Source organism: Aspergillus uvarum (assembly GCF_003184745.1).
Source record: "Aspergillus uvarum CBS 121591 unplaced genomic scaffold BO82scaffold_56, whole genome shotgun sequence".
NCBI classification, from domain to species: domain Eukaryota; kingdom Fungi; phylum Ascomycota; class Eurotiomycetes; order Eurotiales; family Aspergillaceae; genus Aspergillus; species Aspergillus uvarum.
The window spans coordinates 27,991-45,154 of NW_020291353.1; the positions used below are offsets into that span (position 1 = coordinate 27,991).

General features: G+C 52.5%; 7 protein-coding genes across 7 annotated transcripts; 2 read left to right on the top strand and 5 right to left on the bottom strand.

Annotated features, from left to right (window-relative positions):
* Window positions 1–2,031: 2,031 nt before the first annotated feature.
* On the bottom strand, window positions 2,032–2,990 carry BO82DRAFT_405234 (uncharacterized protein; the record flags this gene model as incomplete). Its single annotated transcript, XM_025639477.1, has 2 exons — window positions 2,032–2,809; window positions 2,986–2,990. 2 exons carry the CDS (start codon window positions 2,988–2,990, stop codon window positions 2,032–2,034), a joined length of 783 nt encoding a protein of 260 aa, XP_025488581.1.
* Window positions 2,991–3,276: 286 nt separating this feature from the next.
* BO82DRAFT_342586 (putative 2-hydroxychromene-2-carboxylate isomerase) lies at window positions 3,277–4,261 on the top strand (the record flags this gene model as incomplete). The annotated part of the gene is made up of 4 exons (XM_025633587.1): window positions 3,277–3,423; window positions 3,479–3,578; window positions 3,673–3,956; window positions 4,058–4,261. Exons 1-4 carry the CDS (start codon window positions 3,349–3,351, stop codon window positions 4,259–4,261), a joined length of 663 nt encoding a protein of 220 aa, XP_025488582.1. The 5' UTR covers window positions 3,277–3,348.
* Window positions 4,262–4,429: 168 nt separating this feature from the next.
* Window positions 4,430–5,036, bottom strand: BO82DRAFT_367647 (uncharacterized protein; the record flags this gene model as incomplete). The annotated part of the gene is made up of 2 exons (XM_025637086.1): window positions 4,430–4,590; window positions 4,661–5,036. The coding sequence occupies 2 exons, from the start codon at window positions 5,034–5,036 to the stop codon at window positions 4,430–4,432; spliced, it is 537 nt and encodes a 178-aa protein (XP_025488583.1).
* Window positions 5,037–5,742: 706 nt separating this feature from the next.
* BO82DRAFT_357303 (cobW-domain-containing protein) lies at window positions 5,743–7,512 on the top strand. The gene has a single exon (XM_025635983.1). The coding sequence runs from the start codon at window positions 6,140–6,142 to the stop codon at window positions 7,238–7,240; it is 1,101 nt and encodes a 366-aa protein (XP_025488584.1). The 5' UTR covers window positions 5,743–6,139; the 3' UTR covers window positions 7,241–7,512.
* Window positions 7,510–9,359, bottom strand: BO82DRAFT_156063 (type III PLP-dependent enzyme). Its single transcript, XM_025630204.1, has 2 exons — window positions 8,893–9,359; window positions 7,510–8,828 (listed from the first exon to the last, which is right to left on the bottom strand). The coding sequence occupies exons 1-2, from the start codon at window positions 9,203–9,205 to the stop codon at window positions 7,780–7,782; spliced, it is 1,362 nt and encodes a 453-aa protein (XP_025488585.1). The 5' UTR covers window positions 9,206–9,359; the 3' UTR covers window positions 7,510–7,779.
* Window positions 9,360–12,006: 2,647 nt separating this feature from the next.
* BO82DRAFT_405239 (uncharacterized protein) lies at window positions 12,007–12,840 on the bottom strand (the record flags this gene model as incomplete). Its single annotated transcript, XM_025639478.1, has 1 exon — window positions 12,007–12,840. The coding sequence occupies one exon, from the start codon at window positions 12,838–12,840 to the stop codon at window positions 12,007–12,009; it is 834 nt and encodes a 277-aa protein (XP_025488586.1).
* A 704-nt stretch (window positions 12,841–13,544) lies between these two features.
* On the bottom strand, window positions 13,545–17,096 carry BO82DRAFT_291273 (uncharacterized protein; the record flags this gene model as incomplete). Its single annotated transcript, XM_025631720.1, has 2 exons — window positions 13,545–15,352; window positions 15,464–17,096. 2 exons carry the CDS (start codon window positions 17,094–17,096, stop codon window positions 13,545–13,547), a joined length of 3,441 nt encoding a protein of 1,146 aa, XP_025488587.1.
* Window positions 17,097–17,164: the final 68 nt, after the last annotated feature.

Genomic DNA, 17,164 nt, shown 5'->3' on the forward strand with positions numbered 1-17,164 from the left:
ACAATTCACCACCGGGACAAAGTAATGTATTCAGCTCTAGATAGCATTTATAATAAAGGTTAATTTATTATTATATTCGCTGTCATTAGACAGCACTTCGTATGGGAATAGACAGTAATGATGCTTGAATGTGCAGGTACCTCGCGGCTGTTTCATCACGTAGGGCATTTGATTTCACCGGGATGAGGGATTAGACCTAGAATGCTTGGACTAGGAGAGACGGAGGCCTAGAAGCCAGCTCATCTGACGTATAGCGTTCCATGCCGTCTGTGCTCTTCACTAAGCCATTCCTGACTGATCTCGTCTCAAGAGGATTTTCCCAAGAGCCAGACCCTCTCGAAAAAAGGATCCTGTTCTTGGGCTTCCAGGTGCCCCTATATTTTAGGATAATCTACCGAAGAACAAGCTTCCATTAACGAGTTCTCCAGATTTCGCTCATGGTGCACTCCGCACAATCCCGGAGTTCACACAAGAAGCGGCTCTTCTTTCTACTAGTCTCCCAAGATGCCTCTCACTGGGCGACATTGCTCATGTTTCCCATGCCCTCCCGTTGCGGGCTACACAGGTCTATATTTGGTCTAGAAGGGCTCTTATGTATAATTCTTACTGGACAGCTAGGCATCGTAACAAGTTGCCTGTCCTTGATGAAGAGGGACCTGGGTATTCGGTAAGCGAGTTGCGCACCTGACCCCCTCTACTAAATGCAACTACATTTTTCTCAACCAAAACGCCATTAAATGAATTCAACAAACTAATCTCTCTATCTGGGCATGTCTCTCTTCTATGCCCTGGGCGCCTACATATTCCACATCCTCGCTGGCCTCGCGTAGGTGGCTGTAAACCCGCTGAAACCTGCCCCCGATAATGATTTATACGAGCGACTTGGGTGTGAAATGGCTCTGCACGTAGCTCGCGAACCTGTTGAACTGAGAGATCCCCTTCGTGGGCTATATGCCTAGTTGACCGAGTCGGAGTTGTTTCTCGGTAAAAGGGGTTTTTGGTGTAAAATTCCGGCTTGATTCGCTACCCCGGCTCACAGGGGGTGTTGGGGTTCGAAGACAAATATTAAGCTTTGAGAGCACCCGATCAGGGGAAAAAGGTACTAAACCAGCAGCTGTAAAGCTATTTTTGATAGTCTCTGATTTAGATGCCTCAATTCGGGCAAAGGGATATGCCGCGAGGAAATCAAGTTTATCAATATGGTTGATCCCAAGACGCATCTTTTTTTCAACCATCCGACCGTATGAACGTTTTAACACCGCAAAACAACCAATGTAAAAGATGGGATGAATGTGCAGGCATACATATTGGAATAATATCATTGTTTTCACAAAGTTCATCAAACTTTGGGGTTAAATGGCTTCCGTGACCGACCATCAAGGATCCAAAGTCGAAACCGCCCTTTCATATATGAAGAAGTCGATGGAATAAATAGTTTCTCAAGCCATCGAAGGCCGATCTCATCAGATGTTCAGCCATTTGGGCTAACTTCAAATTTCCAGTTATCCGGAAGATTATCAAACCAAGATTCAATAAAAACCTTACCTTTAAAAATCACACATGGAGGGAGCGCCCATCCCGAAGCATTTATACATTCAATAGCAGTCACCCATTCGCGATTTCCAGGTTGTAAAAGTGATCGCCGACCGTAATATTCACTTCTTGTAATAACTTTCGTGGTTGCTGTTAATCCCATCGCAAAACCGGTCTCATCGAAATCATAAATATCATCGGGATCAATACCCTTCTCAAGGATAGTTTTTTGAACAAGTGTAAACCATTCACCGATGATTTTAGGGTCTTCACACTTTGCGCGCTCGTAATTATAGCGTCTTGAGAATCGGTTTGAGAGTTCGGGATGTCTTTTAACGAACTTATAAACCCATTTTTTCTGAACCGGTGTCTCCCCCCGAGCCTCGAGTAGAATATTCGCATGGGAAGCCCCAGATTGCTGATCCACTCGGTACTGCACGACATGGCAATTGAGGTTGCTTGTTTGAATCACCCAGGAACCCGATAGAAGCAGGAAACTCATATCCGCAGAATGACGTCCCGGGAGTACGTTGCGGGAATCGTCTCATCCAGTGCACTTATCCAAACGCGCGCCAGCATATCCACAGCCTCGCCGCATTCGTAATAATCCGCGATAACAGCAACCTTTGCAAGCATCTCCAAGCTAAGCTTTCGTGGTTTGTGAAAAGACTGGCAGTGAATCAAACGAAGAACGATTATTAGAGCGTCGAGATCCCAGCTGTCTGTATCAATCTCGACAGAACCTTGTTTCAGGAACTTAGTGCTTTCCATCCAACCGCCAGTGAGAATTCTCTTAAAGACGGAGGAGGCCAAGATCAAATGCTTTGCGGAGACTTGGATGCGAAAGCACGGCACGTCAAGCGGCTCATCGGTATCACTGTCAAGCAACTTCGCGGGAGCAGGTTCGTCTGCAGCTTGGTCGAAATCAGCAGCATGTTCAACTGCGGCAAGATATTGGACAGATGAGGGCTCTTCGGCCAACGGAGATCCTTCAGGCCACCACGCAGACCCCTCGGCTGCCGGAGGCTCTTGAGGAGCAGGCTCTTCAGAGGCAGCCTCCTCTATCGATGGCGGATTTCTATCTGGGGAAATGGAAGTCGCAGCACAAGTTGTTGGCCGGTTTCGCTTAGCTTTCTTTTTGTTACCCTTCTTCGCATGCTTCTTTATCACCGGTCTAGGCGTCTCTATCTCGTAGCTAGGGTCCTCGATTTGTTTGGCGGTGCCTCTGATATCATTTTCCTCGCGTGAGGCATGAAGCGGGGTTTGGAGGTCCTGCCTCGCACAAGCGAAGGATAGGTGTACCAGTGCCACTGTGTACTAGATTGGAATACAACTACTGATAGAATTTAGCAATATCGAAGTCTTTCTTAACTCCAGTAGTACACTTTGAAACAAGCATAGGGTGAAAAGTCCACGCACAGTTATGGTTTTCCCGCCGTCACCTAGACTTACTCCATGACTGTACACAACCTCGCACTGACCTTTGGACGCCACACCTGCTCACGAGAGCGCCTGTAGAGCTTATACTTCCACCCCGGTCCCTTTGCGTATAACTCAATCAGAAAAGCAATAGTTTGACGCAAGACAGCAGCCGGTGGCAGTGTCGAGCCCCCAGCTACACCCCAACACGACTAATCAACCCAAACAACCTCGGCTCTCGGCGCTGAGTCAGCCGTGCGGAGGAGCGCCTGACTACTTACTCTGAGTACACATATAGATATCTCAACCATAGAACCATAGAACCACGGAAATAAAACAATCCTATATCTCTCAGACCCCAGTCAACCCCCTAAGCAACCAACCAGCCCCGCAAGAATGTCCGGCCCCAGTATAACCCTCTACATAGACACCGTCAGTCCCTTTGGGTATATCGCCTTCCACGTCCTCCGAGTAAGTTGTTCCCGTACTATAAACCCAATAGCCACAACCTAACCCCCCAAACCAGAACTCCCCTGTCTTTGCCAACTGCAAGATAACCTACATCCCCATCTTCCTGGGTGGACTTATGCACGCCTGCGGAAACACTCCCCCCGTGGAGATCAAGAGTACGTCTACGTATAATCTATCCCACCTCCCCCCCGGGCTAGCCCCCGGGTGACCCCCCAAACCAAACACACCTAACCGGCAGAACCCCCCCAGATAAATCCGCCTGGATCAACCACGAACGCACCCGCTGGGCGACCTACTTCTCCGTCCCGATCATCCCGACCCCACCGCCGGACTTCCCGCCGCGCACGCTGCACACGCAGCGGGCGCTGGCCGCCGTGGCGCAGCTGGCCCCGACGCAGCTCGTGGCCGTGCAGGAGGCGTTCTACCGGACGTTCTGGGTGGACGGGGACGGGCGGATCGCGGAGCCGGGATGTTTCGTGCCGGTGCTGCAGCGGGTATTGGGGGAAGAGGTGGCGGGAAGGGTGGTTGAGGCTGTATGTCCCCTTTCCTCTTTCTTCCCAGAAACATTGACCTTGTCTCCCTCCGAGGAGGCCAAAGGATAAGTAGTGAGACAGCAATCTGATACGTGGACTAGATGCAAACCCCCGCGATCAAAGCGCTGCTCACGGCCAACACGGACCGGGCCTTCCAGGCCGGGGCGTTCGGGGTGCCGTGGTTCGAGTGCACGAATGCGCAGGGCGAGACGGAGGGGTTCTTCGGGGTGGATCATCTGGGCCAGGTGGCGGAGTTCTTGGGGCTGGAGCGGCGCGGGGACCTGGGGATGCGGGCTTTGCTGTAGCTTAGCCTTGAGAATAACACTTTTGAACTCTTGTATACTGTCCTGCCTCATGAAATATGGCTCCAAGCGGATGGATATCCACAATCCCATTCATCTACCGCAAGAAAACAAAAAAAAAAAAAAGAAACCAGGCTTAAGCGCGATCAATGATTCGTGAAGTGCAAACAATCACTGCCTCGGCGGCGGCCGCTCCGTCTGGTGATGGTACTTCTTCTCCAGATCCGTCTTCGTCCGCGTCCTCTCCTGCAAGAATTCCACTATCCGTTCCTTCTCCAGCGCGTCGATCCGACGCATCTCCTCGGGGTCGGCGGCGGATCGGTCCTCCTCACCTACAGTCAACCCACAAAGTCAGTAAACTCCACAACCGCATCTCACGCGAAGATAATCCAGAAGACTCACCATTCCCCTCCGCCCTGTCGCCCACTAAGCCTGGCACATACTCCCGCACCCGCTGCATCGCTTGACTAACGAACTCGCTCTCGTACGCTGCATTCAGCATCGTCCGCACCTCCTGGATCGAGGTACTGGCCACCTCGCTGAGTTTCTCGGGGGGCGGGAGGATTCCTGAGGATGTGGACGTGGTCGAGGTCGAGGGGATGGAGGCGGGATCGGAGGAGGTATGCTGCGGCGGCAGTGACTGCTGCTGCTCTTGCTGCTGGGCGGGCAGTGACAGTTGCAGCTCGCGTTCCCGCTCCTGTTGTTGGCGCTCGAGGAAGTCTACTTCGTGGGGGTCCACGCAGCCGAGGTCGCGGGCGGTGTCGTCGACGGTTTTCATTTTCGAGCACAAGATCACAAGATCACAGGAACAGAAAGCGTTTGAAGTAATCAGAATGTTGTTTGGGCACAGTAAGTACTGTCCGTACCAAAAAAAAAAAGGGGTCGAGATACAGTACAATCCAAGGACCAAGCTGAAGGAAGAACATAAAAAGAATGAGGAAAGTTGACGTTGATACGGTCTAGACTAGATCCCCCAGTGCAAGTCAAATCAATTCCGGAATCGGCTGTCGCCTGGTAGGGCTGGAGATGACATCAAGCGGGTAACCGGGACGGACGGGGGATGATATCATCGGGGGGCACTGGGCCGGGTTACTATGCAGTCAACTTCAGCCTTGTGGATCGGGTTGGGGTTTCACACCTCGGATATGACTGTTAGCTGGCTTGGTGTGCACTACTTTTATCAGCTTGACAGGAAATTTGGCTGATGTTTGGTGGATCACCAACAGTACTGAGCTTGGGGTTGAACTCGACTGGACTACATACTCGCAATCAACGGATGGGTGTGTTGTGCTTGTCTATCCTGAAGCGCTCCGATTACTGTACCTGGAAGATGTCTCACTTCACAGCGAAAAAGGCCAGCTGTGAAGCATACTACTCGAAACTTACCTTAGCCGTAGAGCATCACGCCACTAAGCCCTTTTTTCAGGGGTCATATTACTCATAACAACTGGAACAACCACGGGCGATCAACTTCATGCCATGCCCAAGTCACTGCCGCAGCGCTTCTCTCAGCACACTGATATACAAATCAATATTGAAAACAGCCGCTACAGTCTCCTCAAAGACAATCCATTTCTTCTAAGATAGGCTCACAATCGAATCAGACCCCCTGCAGAAAGACTGACTACACGTGAATCAATAACTCAACCGCCAGTTGACTTAGGGTTCTACCAATCCAGACTAGCGCCACCCCCTCGCAGCCCCTCCGCCACCGCCGAATTCTGCCGTCCGAAATCAACCATCTGCACTCACTCTCTTATCTTCTTTCGCCTTTCCCACTCCATCACTCACTCACTCTCTATTTTTCCCCTCATTACACTTATACTTATACACTTATACACTTACACTTCTCCAAAAGCTCTACATTCCTTTCACAGCAAAATGCCTCCAATCCCCATCACCATCGTCACCGGCTTCCTCGGCTCCGGCAAAACCACCCTGCTCCTCAACCTCATCCCGCAACTGCCTGCAACCTACCGGCTGGCGCTGCTCAAGAACGAATTCGGCGACGTCGCCGTCGACTCGCAGCTCGCCTCCACGCAATCCATCTCCGGAGTCCGCGAACTACTCAACGGCTGCATCTGCTGCAACCTCGTCGGTCAGCTGAGCGACGCGCTCGAGCAGCTCCGCGCCGAGGTGCGGCCGGACCGCATCGTCATCGAGACCAGCGGGAGCGCCTTCCCCGCCACCTTGGCCATGGAGGTGAACCGCCTGGCGCGCGAGAGCCCCGGCACCTTTGTCCTGGACGGGGTGATCAGCGTCATCGACGTGGAGAACTGGGAGGGCTACGAAGACACCTCGTACACGGCGAAGCTGCAGGCGAAATACACCGACCTGATCGTCTTCAACAAGTGGGAGAATGTCTCGGAGATGCGCTTTGACATCTGCCTCGACCGGGTCGGGGACCTCGAGGTCCCCACGCCGTGGGTCAAGTCCGATCGCGGCAGGGTCGACAAGGATGTGCTGCTGGGGATTGACGGGGCGTTGTTCGCCAAGGAAGAGCATCGTCATGATAACCATGACCACGAGCACGGCCATGACCACAAGAACGATCATCAATCCGAGGTGGAAGTCCTCTCCGTCAACCTCAAGTCCACCGATGCCACTGTCGTTGACGTCCCGGCTCTGGAGCAGCTCCTTCGCTCCGCCTCCAAGGAAGAAGTCTATCGCATCAAGGGCATCATGCGGTGCTCGACCAGCGCGCCTCCCGCAGAATCCTCGGAAGATCAAGGCGCCGTCACGCCCGCTTCGGCCAACGGCCCCGCCACCCGCTATTACATTCTGAATTGGGCCTTCGGTCGCTGGACCTTCACACCATCGGACATCGTCGCTGAGAACGCCGACCCCGCCGTGGTAGCCCGGATTACATTAATTTTGGCTCGCTATGAATCCGCCAAGTGGAAGAAGAAGCTCGAAGCCGGCGGCCTTGTACAGGTTGCTGGACCCAACGACGCCGAGTTGGCTGTGGAGCGACTGCTCTAGAGCTTCCGACATGCAATCTATTTACCTTCTTTTACCTACCATATACAGCGCGCAGGGGCTGGCTCCTGGGCGTGGTGACTGTTTTGGAACTAGATCTCAGTTTCTTTCTTTTCGATTTAGATATTGGCACATGACTTTTATGACGGAGGACGACACGACTGAAGGGTTGCGGCGGAAGCGTTCGGTTCTATGATAGTTAGACTTGATTCCCAGATGAATGATAGACGACATTTAGAGATTGGAAAGGAGCGGCCAGAAGCATAACAGTAATGAACGAAATATAATCAATCGAACGAACAGGTGCGGTACTTTCACACGGTTGTGTTTGAACACACACCGGAAAAAACACTAAGTACAGACTTCTGCTAGAATTCAAGCTCCCCTCGTGGGTCCCTTGCATCTACTCTATGAAAGAAAACATGGATAATTATGGTCAAGACAAACGCGCTGTGACAGCAGCACCGGTTGCTTGGTAAAAGACGAAAGACAATTGTGCATTAAAATCCAAAAAGCATGAACAGAAATTGAGATAAGAACACCTAGTACTCGAGAAGAGCAGAAGCTCCAGCCTCGCTGGAGATATAGATCACCTCGTGGTTGTCCGAAAAACCATTGAAGCGGGTCGCGCTACACCGGGTGTAGGCTCCCATATCCTCAAAGTACAGCCAATCGCCTACGTTCAGAAGGGCCGGAAGGTTGATGCGCTTGCTGATGACATCAATGCCATCGCAAGTCGGCCCCCAGATAGAGTAGGCGATGCCCTCCGAAGTCGCAGCATTCGGAGGATTGACGTTCGGGTCGCAGGTCAAGACCTGAGCCACAGGGTGCTGATGGTCAAAGATGATGTTGGAAAAGTTCCCATACACCCCGTCATTGAGATACAACATGTACGCATCCTGCGTCGGGTTCTCGGGGTCCCGCACATCACGACGAGCAATCACATTGGCAGCCAGGGTGAAGGCGCTGGCAACATAGTAGCGGCCGGGCTCGGCGATGACGCGGATGTTCGGCGGAAAGTAGACTTCCAGAGCGTCACTGAGAACACCAGCGAACTTCTCGAAGGTATCCTGGCTGAAACCTCCACCAACATCCAAAGTGTGAAGCTCGTGGCCCACCTCAGCGGCTTGATCGAAGACCAGCCGCGCGTCCTGCACGGCCTTCAGGAAAGCCTTGGGGTCTTCCGCACCAGATCCGACGTGGAAGCTCACACCGACAACCTTCAGCTCGAGCTGGTACGCAACCTCCAGCAGGTGACGGGCGACATCCATCGATGCTCCGAACTTCATACTAAACTGGCACATGCTGGAAGAATCATCCGTGAGGATGCGCAAGTATAGCTCCGCGTCAGGGTAGCATGACTTGATCTTGTACAGTTCATCGGCATTGTCGAAGGTCATCTGCTTCACGCCCATCTGGGCTGCATAGCGCAGGTACGACTTGGTCTTGCAAGGCTGCGCATAGATAATGCGGCTCGGATCGATACCGGTCTCGAGAGCCAGGTCAATTTCCGCCTTAGAGGCACAGTCGAAACCGTTGCCGAGCTTGGCCATGAGGCGGAGGATTTCCGGATCCGGGTTGCACTTGACGGCTAATGAATATCGAAGATCAGTCGCTGTCTTCCCCTGTGATCGTCCCATTTCAGTCAGACTTACCGTAGAAGGGCCGGACACGGCTTAGATTCAGTTTCCAACGCAGATGCTGGCGGTAAATCTCGCCCATATCTGCCACATAAAAGGCATCTTCAGCGCCCGGGGCGCACGCGTCGACGTCCACCTCAGACGCACGCTTCTTCAGGACGTCCAGGATAAGCTCCTTGGCAGCCAACCTAGACTGCGGCTGATCGTCCTCTCCATGATAGCTGAATTGACCATGATCCCAATTGAGATTATAGTTGTTTTTGTCGGGAATATGTTTGATGGTGGTGCATATTTCAGCTGGCAAACAAGCAGTCGGTGCCATAACCATGCGCGCTGCGACGAAGCACGGGATAGGTCTTGAGATAAAGATAAAAAAGAAAGTGAAAAAAGGTTGTTTTTAACGCGACTGCGTGTTAGGGAGGACGAAAAGTTTCGCAACCGAGGTTGACTGGACCAAGCCTCCTAGACCCTTCCTCCTTGAGAGGAAGAACCGTCAGAGAAGTCCTATGCGGCAGCTCAAAAGGCGAAGGTGTGAATTGTGAGGGCGTCAATTTATGAAAAAATGGCGCACCGGACGGAGGGACGGAGATCGAGACCAGGAGGAGGGGGAATGTTATTAAGAGTGTCGCGTTGACGTCTATGCGATACAATTTGACGAAGAGAAAGCGAGGCTGTGTAAGCCGTGGTGCCCTGAGTTGCCTTTGGAACTGGTGGATTCCAAAGGCCTTGAAATTGCGATTGAAGAAGAGTGAGGTGAAGAGGGAAAGAGAAAAAACAGGGTTTTTTCTACTTCCGAGAAATAAGAAACGATCTGACCCGAGCAGCCCAACTGTTAGCGGTGGGATTGACGGGGGAAAAAAACGAGCAACAAGAACTCGGATATCGAGATAAAAGTGATGCGAGATTTAATTTCCTGGGTCGTGGGGGGAAAAAAAAAAAAAAAAAAAAAAAAAAAAAAAAAAAAAAAAAAAAAAAAAAAAAAAAAAAAAAATGGGGGGGGGGGGGGGGGGGGGAAGGAGACAAGAGGTGCGTGCAGAATTTTATCGACACTTCCGGTGGAGGGGAGGGAAATTTAGGGCAAAGGGCACGGCGTCAGGCAGACACCGGGGGGTGGGGGAATGATGCTGATTCCTTGATCTGACAGGAAATGACAGATGACCTGAAAATCACTGATGTAGGGGGGGGTGTAGGCAGCAAGGAACAAGGTAGCGTAAGGAGAGAAACTCACCTGAATGGAATGGGGATGTGGTGTGGTGAGAGGAACGAACACAACGAGGAAGTAAAGGAAGGAGGGGAAAATGGAGAGGGAGAGGAGAGGGAAAGCGGTAGCCAGTGCTCCGTTACCCGTAGTAGGACGTAGTGGGGGTCGTTCACAGTAACCAGTAATTTACCGTAGACAAGAAGAGAAACGCAGCGCTTACGGCACTAGCCGTGACTCGGAAAATAGTCGATGAGTCTGTGACGGTATTGTGACTGACATGCGTGACTTAAAGCCTTGCAGCCTCTCTTCTCTTCTCTTTTACCCAAATCAAGTACTCCAAGCCTATCTGCCGTGCTCGACACAGTACGGTTACCCTGCCTATCGCCTCCCCCTAGCTACAAGTATGAGTTTTGAGTATCCAAAGAATTCCAATCACGATTGAGTCCTCGAGTTCTTCCCTCAATCCCCGACCCGCCGTTGCATCTTGCAGAGAGAGCAGGCATGCAGGCATGGTTGACGTGGTCTTGTCTCATCTCGTCTTGTCTTCTCACACTGCCACTGTGCCACTGCAGTAGTTGAGTTGATTCCCGTTCGCCTCCATTGTCTTGTGTATAATGTAGAGCCCTCCGTAAGTTACCATGGACCTCGGATCGAGATCTCCCGCCTGATGATTCGATCTGGTGGCCTGTCGAATTATCCCTCATGACCCATCATCCTATGCACCCAAAATCTAGTCGTTCCATCCAACACAAAATTATCTATCCCCTGACAAGAACAAGACAAGACACAAGACAGGATTGGAAGGTTGACCGCCTCCTAAAGTTTGAGTCAGTCATTGAGAGATTTCTTTTTTTCTCTTTTCATCAATGGCGGGTTGCGTTGCGTTGACTAGACAGTTGACAACATCCCAGCCACATTGCGTTGCGTCATGCGGGTCACCAAAAAAATCGCTCGCCTGGCAGACAGGTTCCTGATCGGCGTTCTGGGCCCGGACACGAGAGAGTGGGGGGGGAGGGGGGGAGGTAAAAGCCTGGAGGCCATTGAATTTCTTTCTTTCTTTCCTTCAACACCCCCTCCATCCATCCATTGCGAGACGCGGGTTTCTTGGCTGATTGCATTCTTTGTCCTAACCTTATCTGAAACGGAAGATCGGTCTGCTTAGTACAGTAACAGAAGTAGGTAGTCTTACAGCAGCAGCAGCTGCTGCTGCTGCTGCCGCCGTCCATGTAAATGTAAAGATTGGGTAAACCTCCCCACCCACGGGTAGATTGAGCCTGGAGGGGTGGATGCGGCTTCCAGGCTTACACATGATGTATTTCTGAGGTTCCTAATTGGGTTAACCCGCGCTGACCGCCTGAAGTCATTCTGCCGGTTGTTCCTGAGCTTGTTTCGGCGGTGAAGCCAGGGTCCCTGCTGTATGCGGCACGTGATCTCTTTCTTTCAACCTCCCAACACAACCTTGACTGTTTCTATTGTTTATTGAGAGCCAAAGAGTGATTGTTGCTGCTCAATAAGGTACAGCTTTATTCAGACTCACTTTGTGCTGCTAACAATACAAGGGCTGTGGGCAAAGGCCCTATATCTTTTATTTGACGAGTGTCAGGCATAATAGAACGCTTTCGGTGGGAGTTTATATCCATCTAACAATAATACAATGGTTTACTACAAGGTTTTAGAAAACAAGGGTAAGAAGGATGAAAGAACAAAACATCATCAACCATATTAAGTTACTTTGTATCAGAAAAGTCTATTGACCAGCCATGGCCATGATCTCATTCACCGTACACAGCAGAGAAAACCCGTTCATGCTGATGCTGATGCTGATGCTGATCAAGAAACCAGTCCCCCGGCAATGCATAAAAGTCAAAGAACCACAAGAAGCTACGAAACCAGCACGCAGCCCGTTCAAATCCCCACTACTAAGTACATCACCTATCGGGTAAATCCCTGCGCCGCAAGACCCTACGAGTTGCCTCTCTCTGATCGGAGATCTCATCGACCGGCGACGCGACTCGGGAGACAGGGCACTGGCTGGGCGTGACGACGTGGACCGGCCGTCTGGCCTGCACGGGATGGACCGACTTACCAGTTCTCCAATCCCCCTGGTTCAGGATCCCAACTTCATAGGAAGAGGTGCTGCGCACACAGGCATCCACTTCCATATCGTTCTTGAAGAACGGCCGTCGGTTTCCGCTGCTGGGGATGGTGGGCTGCGGCTGCTGTCGCTGCTGCTGCTGCATCTGTGGTCCCGGTCGTAGTTGAGACTGTGGTGGCCGAGGAGGCACCGGCAACGGCTGTCGCGTCACCGGCTGCGTCAGCTCCATGCGCTTCTGCTGGTCAGCCACCCACCGCTGCGTCCGCTGATCATGCTCATTATCCAGCGCATGCCGCTCCAGCTGCTCTCGCTGACTGGGACCAAGACCCTGGTACTGTCGAGGCTTGGCATTAACCGGGACATAACTCCACTCGGAACCCGGCTGCGCTGCCGCAGAGGTAGTTGCCCGTGCCCGCGCATTCACAACCGTGGGGCCGTGGGCGCCGGACCCGATGCCCGGAGCGGTGTTCGTACGGACTACTCCCCGCCTGGGAAACTCGTAGCGTTCCTCGAGAGTGGTGCCCGCGGACGCTTGTTGTTGCTGCTGCTGGCCGTGGTGCTTGACTGCGTTGGAGCGGCGAAGGCCACCGCCGCCCCCCTCCTGTTGCTGGTGGCCCGCGTCAGTGGTGATTACGCGACCATGCAGTATGCCTTTCAGCGATGGCATTGCGAATGATGAAAACGGCTGGCTGGGTGAAGATACTGATGTATGTGCTGTGTACTGGGTTCAGCTTGGTGTGCTGTGTGTGTCGATCTGTAAATGTAACAGTATATCTGGTATAGACCTTGTAGACTAAAAGTTAGACCGCGGGTAGGTGTGAACCAAGTATGTAGTGGTTTGAGAAATACTGAATAGTAACGACGAAGAGGGGGCGCGCCGGAGGGAACAGACAGAACATATATATTCTGTTAGTATAGTATACCTGAGAATCGAAGCTGGCTTGAACCATGGTGGAATAAAGAGTCTGTCGAAAATCTCCTGCAAACTGTCCGCTATCAAGGTGACAAGAAAACAAAGCTTTTGTGCGGGAGGTTCCGTTTGTGATGGAAGAATAGTGTCGACACTCTGGCAGTTGAGGTACCGTGGTCGACCGTACAGTACATGCTGTCCCCTCACTGGGGTGAAGGCGCCATGCCACTCCAACCAGCTTCCAATTGTACCTCTTTCCTATATATTGCCTACCTAGACACTAGGATTGCTATCACCACCTCTTGGCTTCACGGTTCGACACGGATCACAAAAAGGGTTACAAGACATCACTATTATGTAGATACTCGGAATTAAAAATGTATAGTACAAAGAAATAGAAAGTACGAAACAGAAGGAAATGGCCTGGACATTGACTGACCCGAGTCAATCCATTTCTGCGATTACAGCCACAGAATCCATCGAACGCCCGAGAGAAATCCTCGAAAGATGCCCCGAAGCACCTTGAAAGCCATGACGATGAGCCAGACCCACCACAGCATACCAACGAGCGCCCACTCGAGCATGACAAACCCGGTGCGTCGGACCCAGCGCAACCTGCGATGACGCCTGCGCATACCTTTGTCGAGGGTATCGCTCAGTTGCTTCACCGCAAGGGTGCTGGTGGTGTTGAGCTGAATGCTCAAATCTTCGGCATCTTGCGTCGCTGCCTGAACGCGAGGGCTGATGCTCTCATTGACTATCTTCTCAAGTCTTCTCAGCTGAGCATTCAGTGGCGATGACACCGAGCCCGAAAAGTTGTCCATGGCCTGCCGGAAAGCATGGTTGGTTTCCTCAAATCTCTTGAGTAGTCCCTGCGCCGCTGCATCATACTCGCAGAGTCGAGTCACCCGTGGCACGGGTACGGAGGCATCACCATATGTGCGCAGAAGGAACTCAGGAGGTGGCTCACGCACAGTGCCGGCCCGGCGGGTGATTTCCCGGGCCTTGATTCCCGAAGTAAGGAGCAATGCTCGAGTTCGTTCAACCTCGCGTTTTCCAGGGATACCACTGACGAGGGCAGTGGAGAGACTGCGATTGGAGATACTCCAACTTCTGGACTGGGCATCTAACACAGGGCGCCTGTTTTGCGACGCTGGGGAAGCTTCCACCGTGGCCTGCGCAAGACCCGTGATAGGTGGACGGGTGAGACTGAAAGGAACAGACTGATCCTTAATCCGGCCTTTCTGGATTTGTTCCCGGATTGTATGTATTTCGGGTCCGAACAATTTCTCGAGGCGCGTGGGTGGTGCGTGGACATTTGTATTGCTTGAGAGGGAAGCAGAGAAACTTCCAACATCTCTCTGAGAGCCGTCCATGTTGTGGTAAATATTAGTTTCCGTAGAGTGGCCTGGCAGGTCGGTAGAATCAGAGCTTTGAAGTTGAGTAAACTGCTCCTGTCCAGCAGGCGCCAATAAATGTGGCGACAGCAATGCCTCGTTGTGTGTACCGACTCTTTCCAGATTCTTGCGCGAAGGCCGAATGCCATCATCTGCAAACGCAGGCAACCGGCGTAAAAGAGATTTGGCGCCTGTCGTTCTGTCGCCTTTTATCTCCTCGGCCTCATCAGGATTGTCGGAGTCCGAACTGCTTAGGCTAGAAAGTGAGGTCTTGCGTGCCATCGCCATCGAATCTTTCTTCATGATACGATCGCCGACCTTCGACATTTCATTGCCTACTTTTTCGGCTATCTTCCCAGGCCCTTTGAGAATGCCGCGTAGCCTCGACTCTGTTTGAGCGGCGTCCTTCCGCATCGGAGATTGAGGCTTATCAAGTTCATCCTGGTACGTAGATGACGTGGTCTGGTAGGTAAGGGGACTGGGTTCAAATCCAAGGCGACCCGCGGCTTCCGACAAGCTATGTTGACGTACACCGTCCGTGTCTGGCAGATTTTCATCAACGTTGTCCTTTGCGCGAATGTTGCTCTTGCTGCGCTCGTGACGCGAGCCACGGGCCCGCGAAAAGCGTCCCTTAGAGGGTGATGGAGACCGGCTTGACGGGGGAGATAGATTGCTTGCAATACTAGGGAAGAAACCCAACTGGGAATGAACACCAGGGGACTTGTTATCGAGGGTTGCCATGTTTGTCAAAGTGTCGTAACGATCATCGATGCTCGGCACAGAGGACATGGAGCTTCGCTTCCCTTCTGATCTAGCGCGGGCCCCAGTTCTATGGCGGGGAGGGGGACCATGGCTCGGGGTATACCTGATCCCTGTGAGACTGTCATCTTCAGATATCGCCCCAGAGCTCCTTGTTTGGAATGCACCCAGCGTTGGCGGGTTATATTTCCCAGGAGAGCTTGTCCTGTCAGCGCGCAGGTAACGGTGTAGCCGGTCATCCGCGCTGGACGTGCTCGCGGAGCTGCTAAACAAGCCAAGCTTCCGACTTCCCGGCTCCAAATCTTTGACGGAGATATCGCTATCATGCGTGCTACGGCCGGAAGTCCGAAACCTGTGCCGTTGCCTTCCACGTGTACCGCTTGTCAGACTAGGATGAGCGTCGGATAAAGATGCACGCGAAATGTATTGCTCCGAGTCCATGAATTGTCGATGACGTTGCAGTTTCTCCTCCAAACTGAGATTGGCATCATCCATACCGACATCGATCAGTATATTCGGGTTCGGATAAAGGAGGTTTCCGTCCTTGTCAACCAATTTGCTCTTGTTGTGATCATCTTCAACCCACGCAGCATCGGAAAGCATTTCTGCCGGATCAATTACCCAATCTGATCGCGGCCTGCGGGCTTTGACACTGCTAGTACGGCTAGCACGCCTCAGGCTCGAAGGAGGAGAGGCTGCAAGATAATCAATATCCAGCTGATGTTCTGAAGGCACATATTTCCGTGATTTTGGAAACGACGGAAGTTGTAGACGTTCCACGGCGCTGTGATTGCGATGGCTGTACAACGACTCCACAGAGTCAACCCATTCGTGTACCCTTTCGGTGTCATACCATCCTTCAGCTTCGGTATCAATACTGCATCGCTCGCGAAATCTCACTTTCCTGTTACGGATACACTGGAGAGGATTGTATCTTCTGACGGAGAGCTCGCCATTACTCGCGACTGATACCGAATCTGTAACCAACGGGTCGAGATGCTCCAGAGGCGGAAGCGACGACAGAAGCCGAAGGTATTCGGAGAGCAGCTCAAAATGACGGCGGGCCTTCTCAGCCCGGATAAGAGTGCTCTCTGAGATCCCAGAAGGCAGAGTTTCTGAATCGATCGACTGAGGCAGGAGACTGAGCACCGAGGATGGGGCATGGGCCGGAAATTCCGCCACTCCTTCCGAGATGGTGGGCTTGTTGTAGCGATCGCTCCACTTGTGCACTGCATCGTGATGTCGGGGGCTACCGTGGCGAAGGCCGCCCGCAGAAGTCATCGGCTGAATGTCAGGGTAAGGAGCAGCAGGCTGACCGGCCGACACCAGCCTCCGATTGCCCGGAAAGCGGTTGGACGCCGAACGTCCTAGACTGTTCCTTTTTCGGGACTCGCTCAAATTCAGCGCGAGATTGACGATCTGCAAGGAATCCTTGTCCAGGCCCATGGCAGCCTGGTTGTCCGGCGTCTCCGTTTCTGCCTGCTCCTGGTGTGGTTCCGCATCTTCCGCCACATGCGCAGAAGCAGTAGCCTCTTCTTCAGCTGCCTGGGCCTCAGCGGAGTCCAGCTTCTGTTCCTTCTGACGACTCCACGGAAATCGCGATCGTCTCTTTGATACCTCCAGACCCGGCTCAGAAGGAGCTTCTCGTTTCTCTTTCCGATTTGACCCCGAACGGCGGAGGAATTGGTGATGGCTGCTTTTCAAGCTCTTGGAGCCGGGTAGGAAGGATGAGTCGACAAAGAATCCACCGGGGCCGTGTGTCCGTCGCTGGACTCGACTTGTTGTCTTATCTCCGTCTCGAGAGCTACTGCCTAGCGTACTCCCCTCCAGCTCCCCGCTCGCCCGTCCCTCGTTCATCTGCGGCTCTCTTAGTCGAGTGGATGCGTCATGAGGATTGCTTGAGAGTTGACGAGATTTCGACAACG

Excerpts from the sequence above, each read along its gene's own strand:
- BO82DRAFT_357303 (XM_025635983.1), top strand. The coding sequence starts at position 6,140 with ATGCCTCCAATCCCCATCACCATCGTCACCGGCTTCCTCGGCTCCGGC.
- BO82DRAFT_156063 (XM_025630204.1), bottom strand. The coding sequence starts at position 9,205 with ATGGTTATGGCACCGACTGCTTGTTTGCCAGCTGAAATATGCACCACC. Across the intron at positions 8,829-8,892 it reads CCGTGTCCGGCCCTTCTACG|CCGTCAAGTGCAACCCGGAT; the intron begins GTAAGTCTGACT and ends GATATTCATTAG.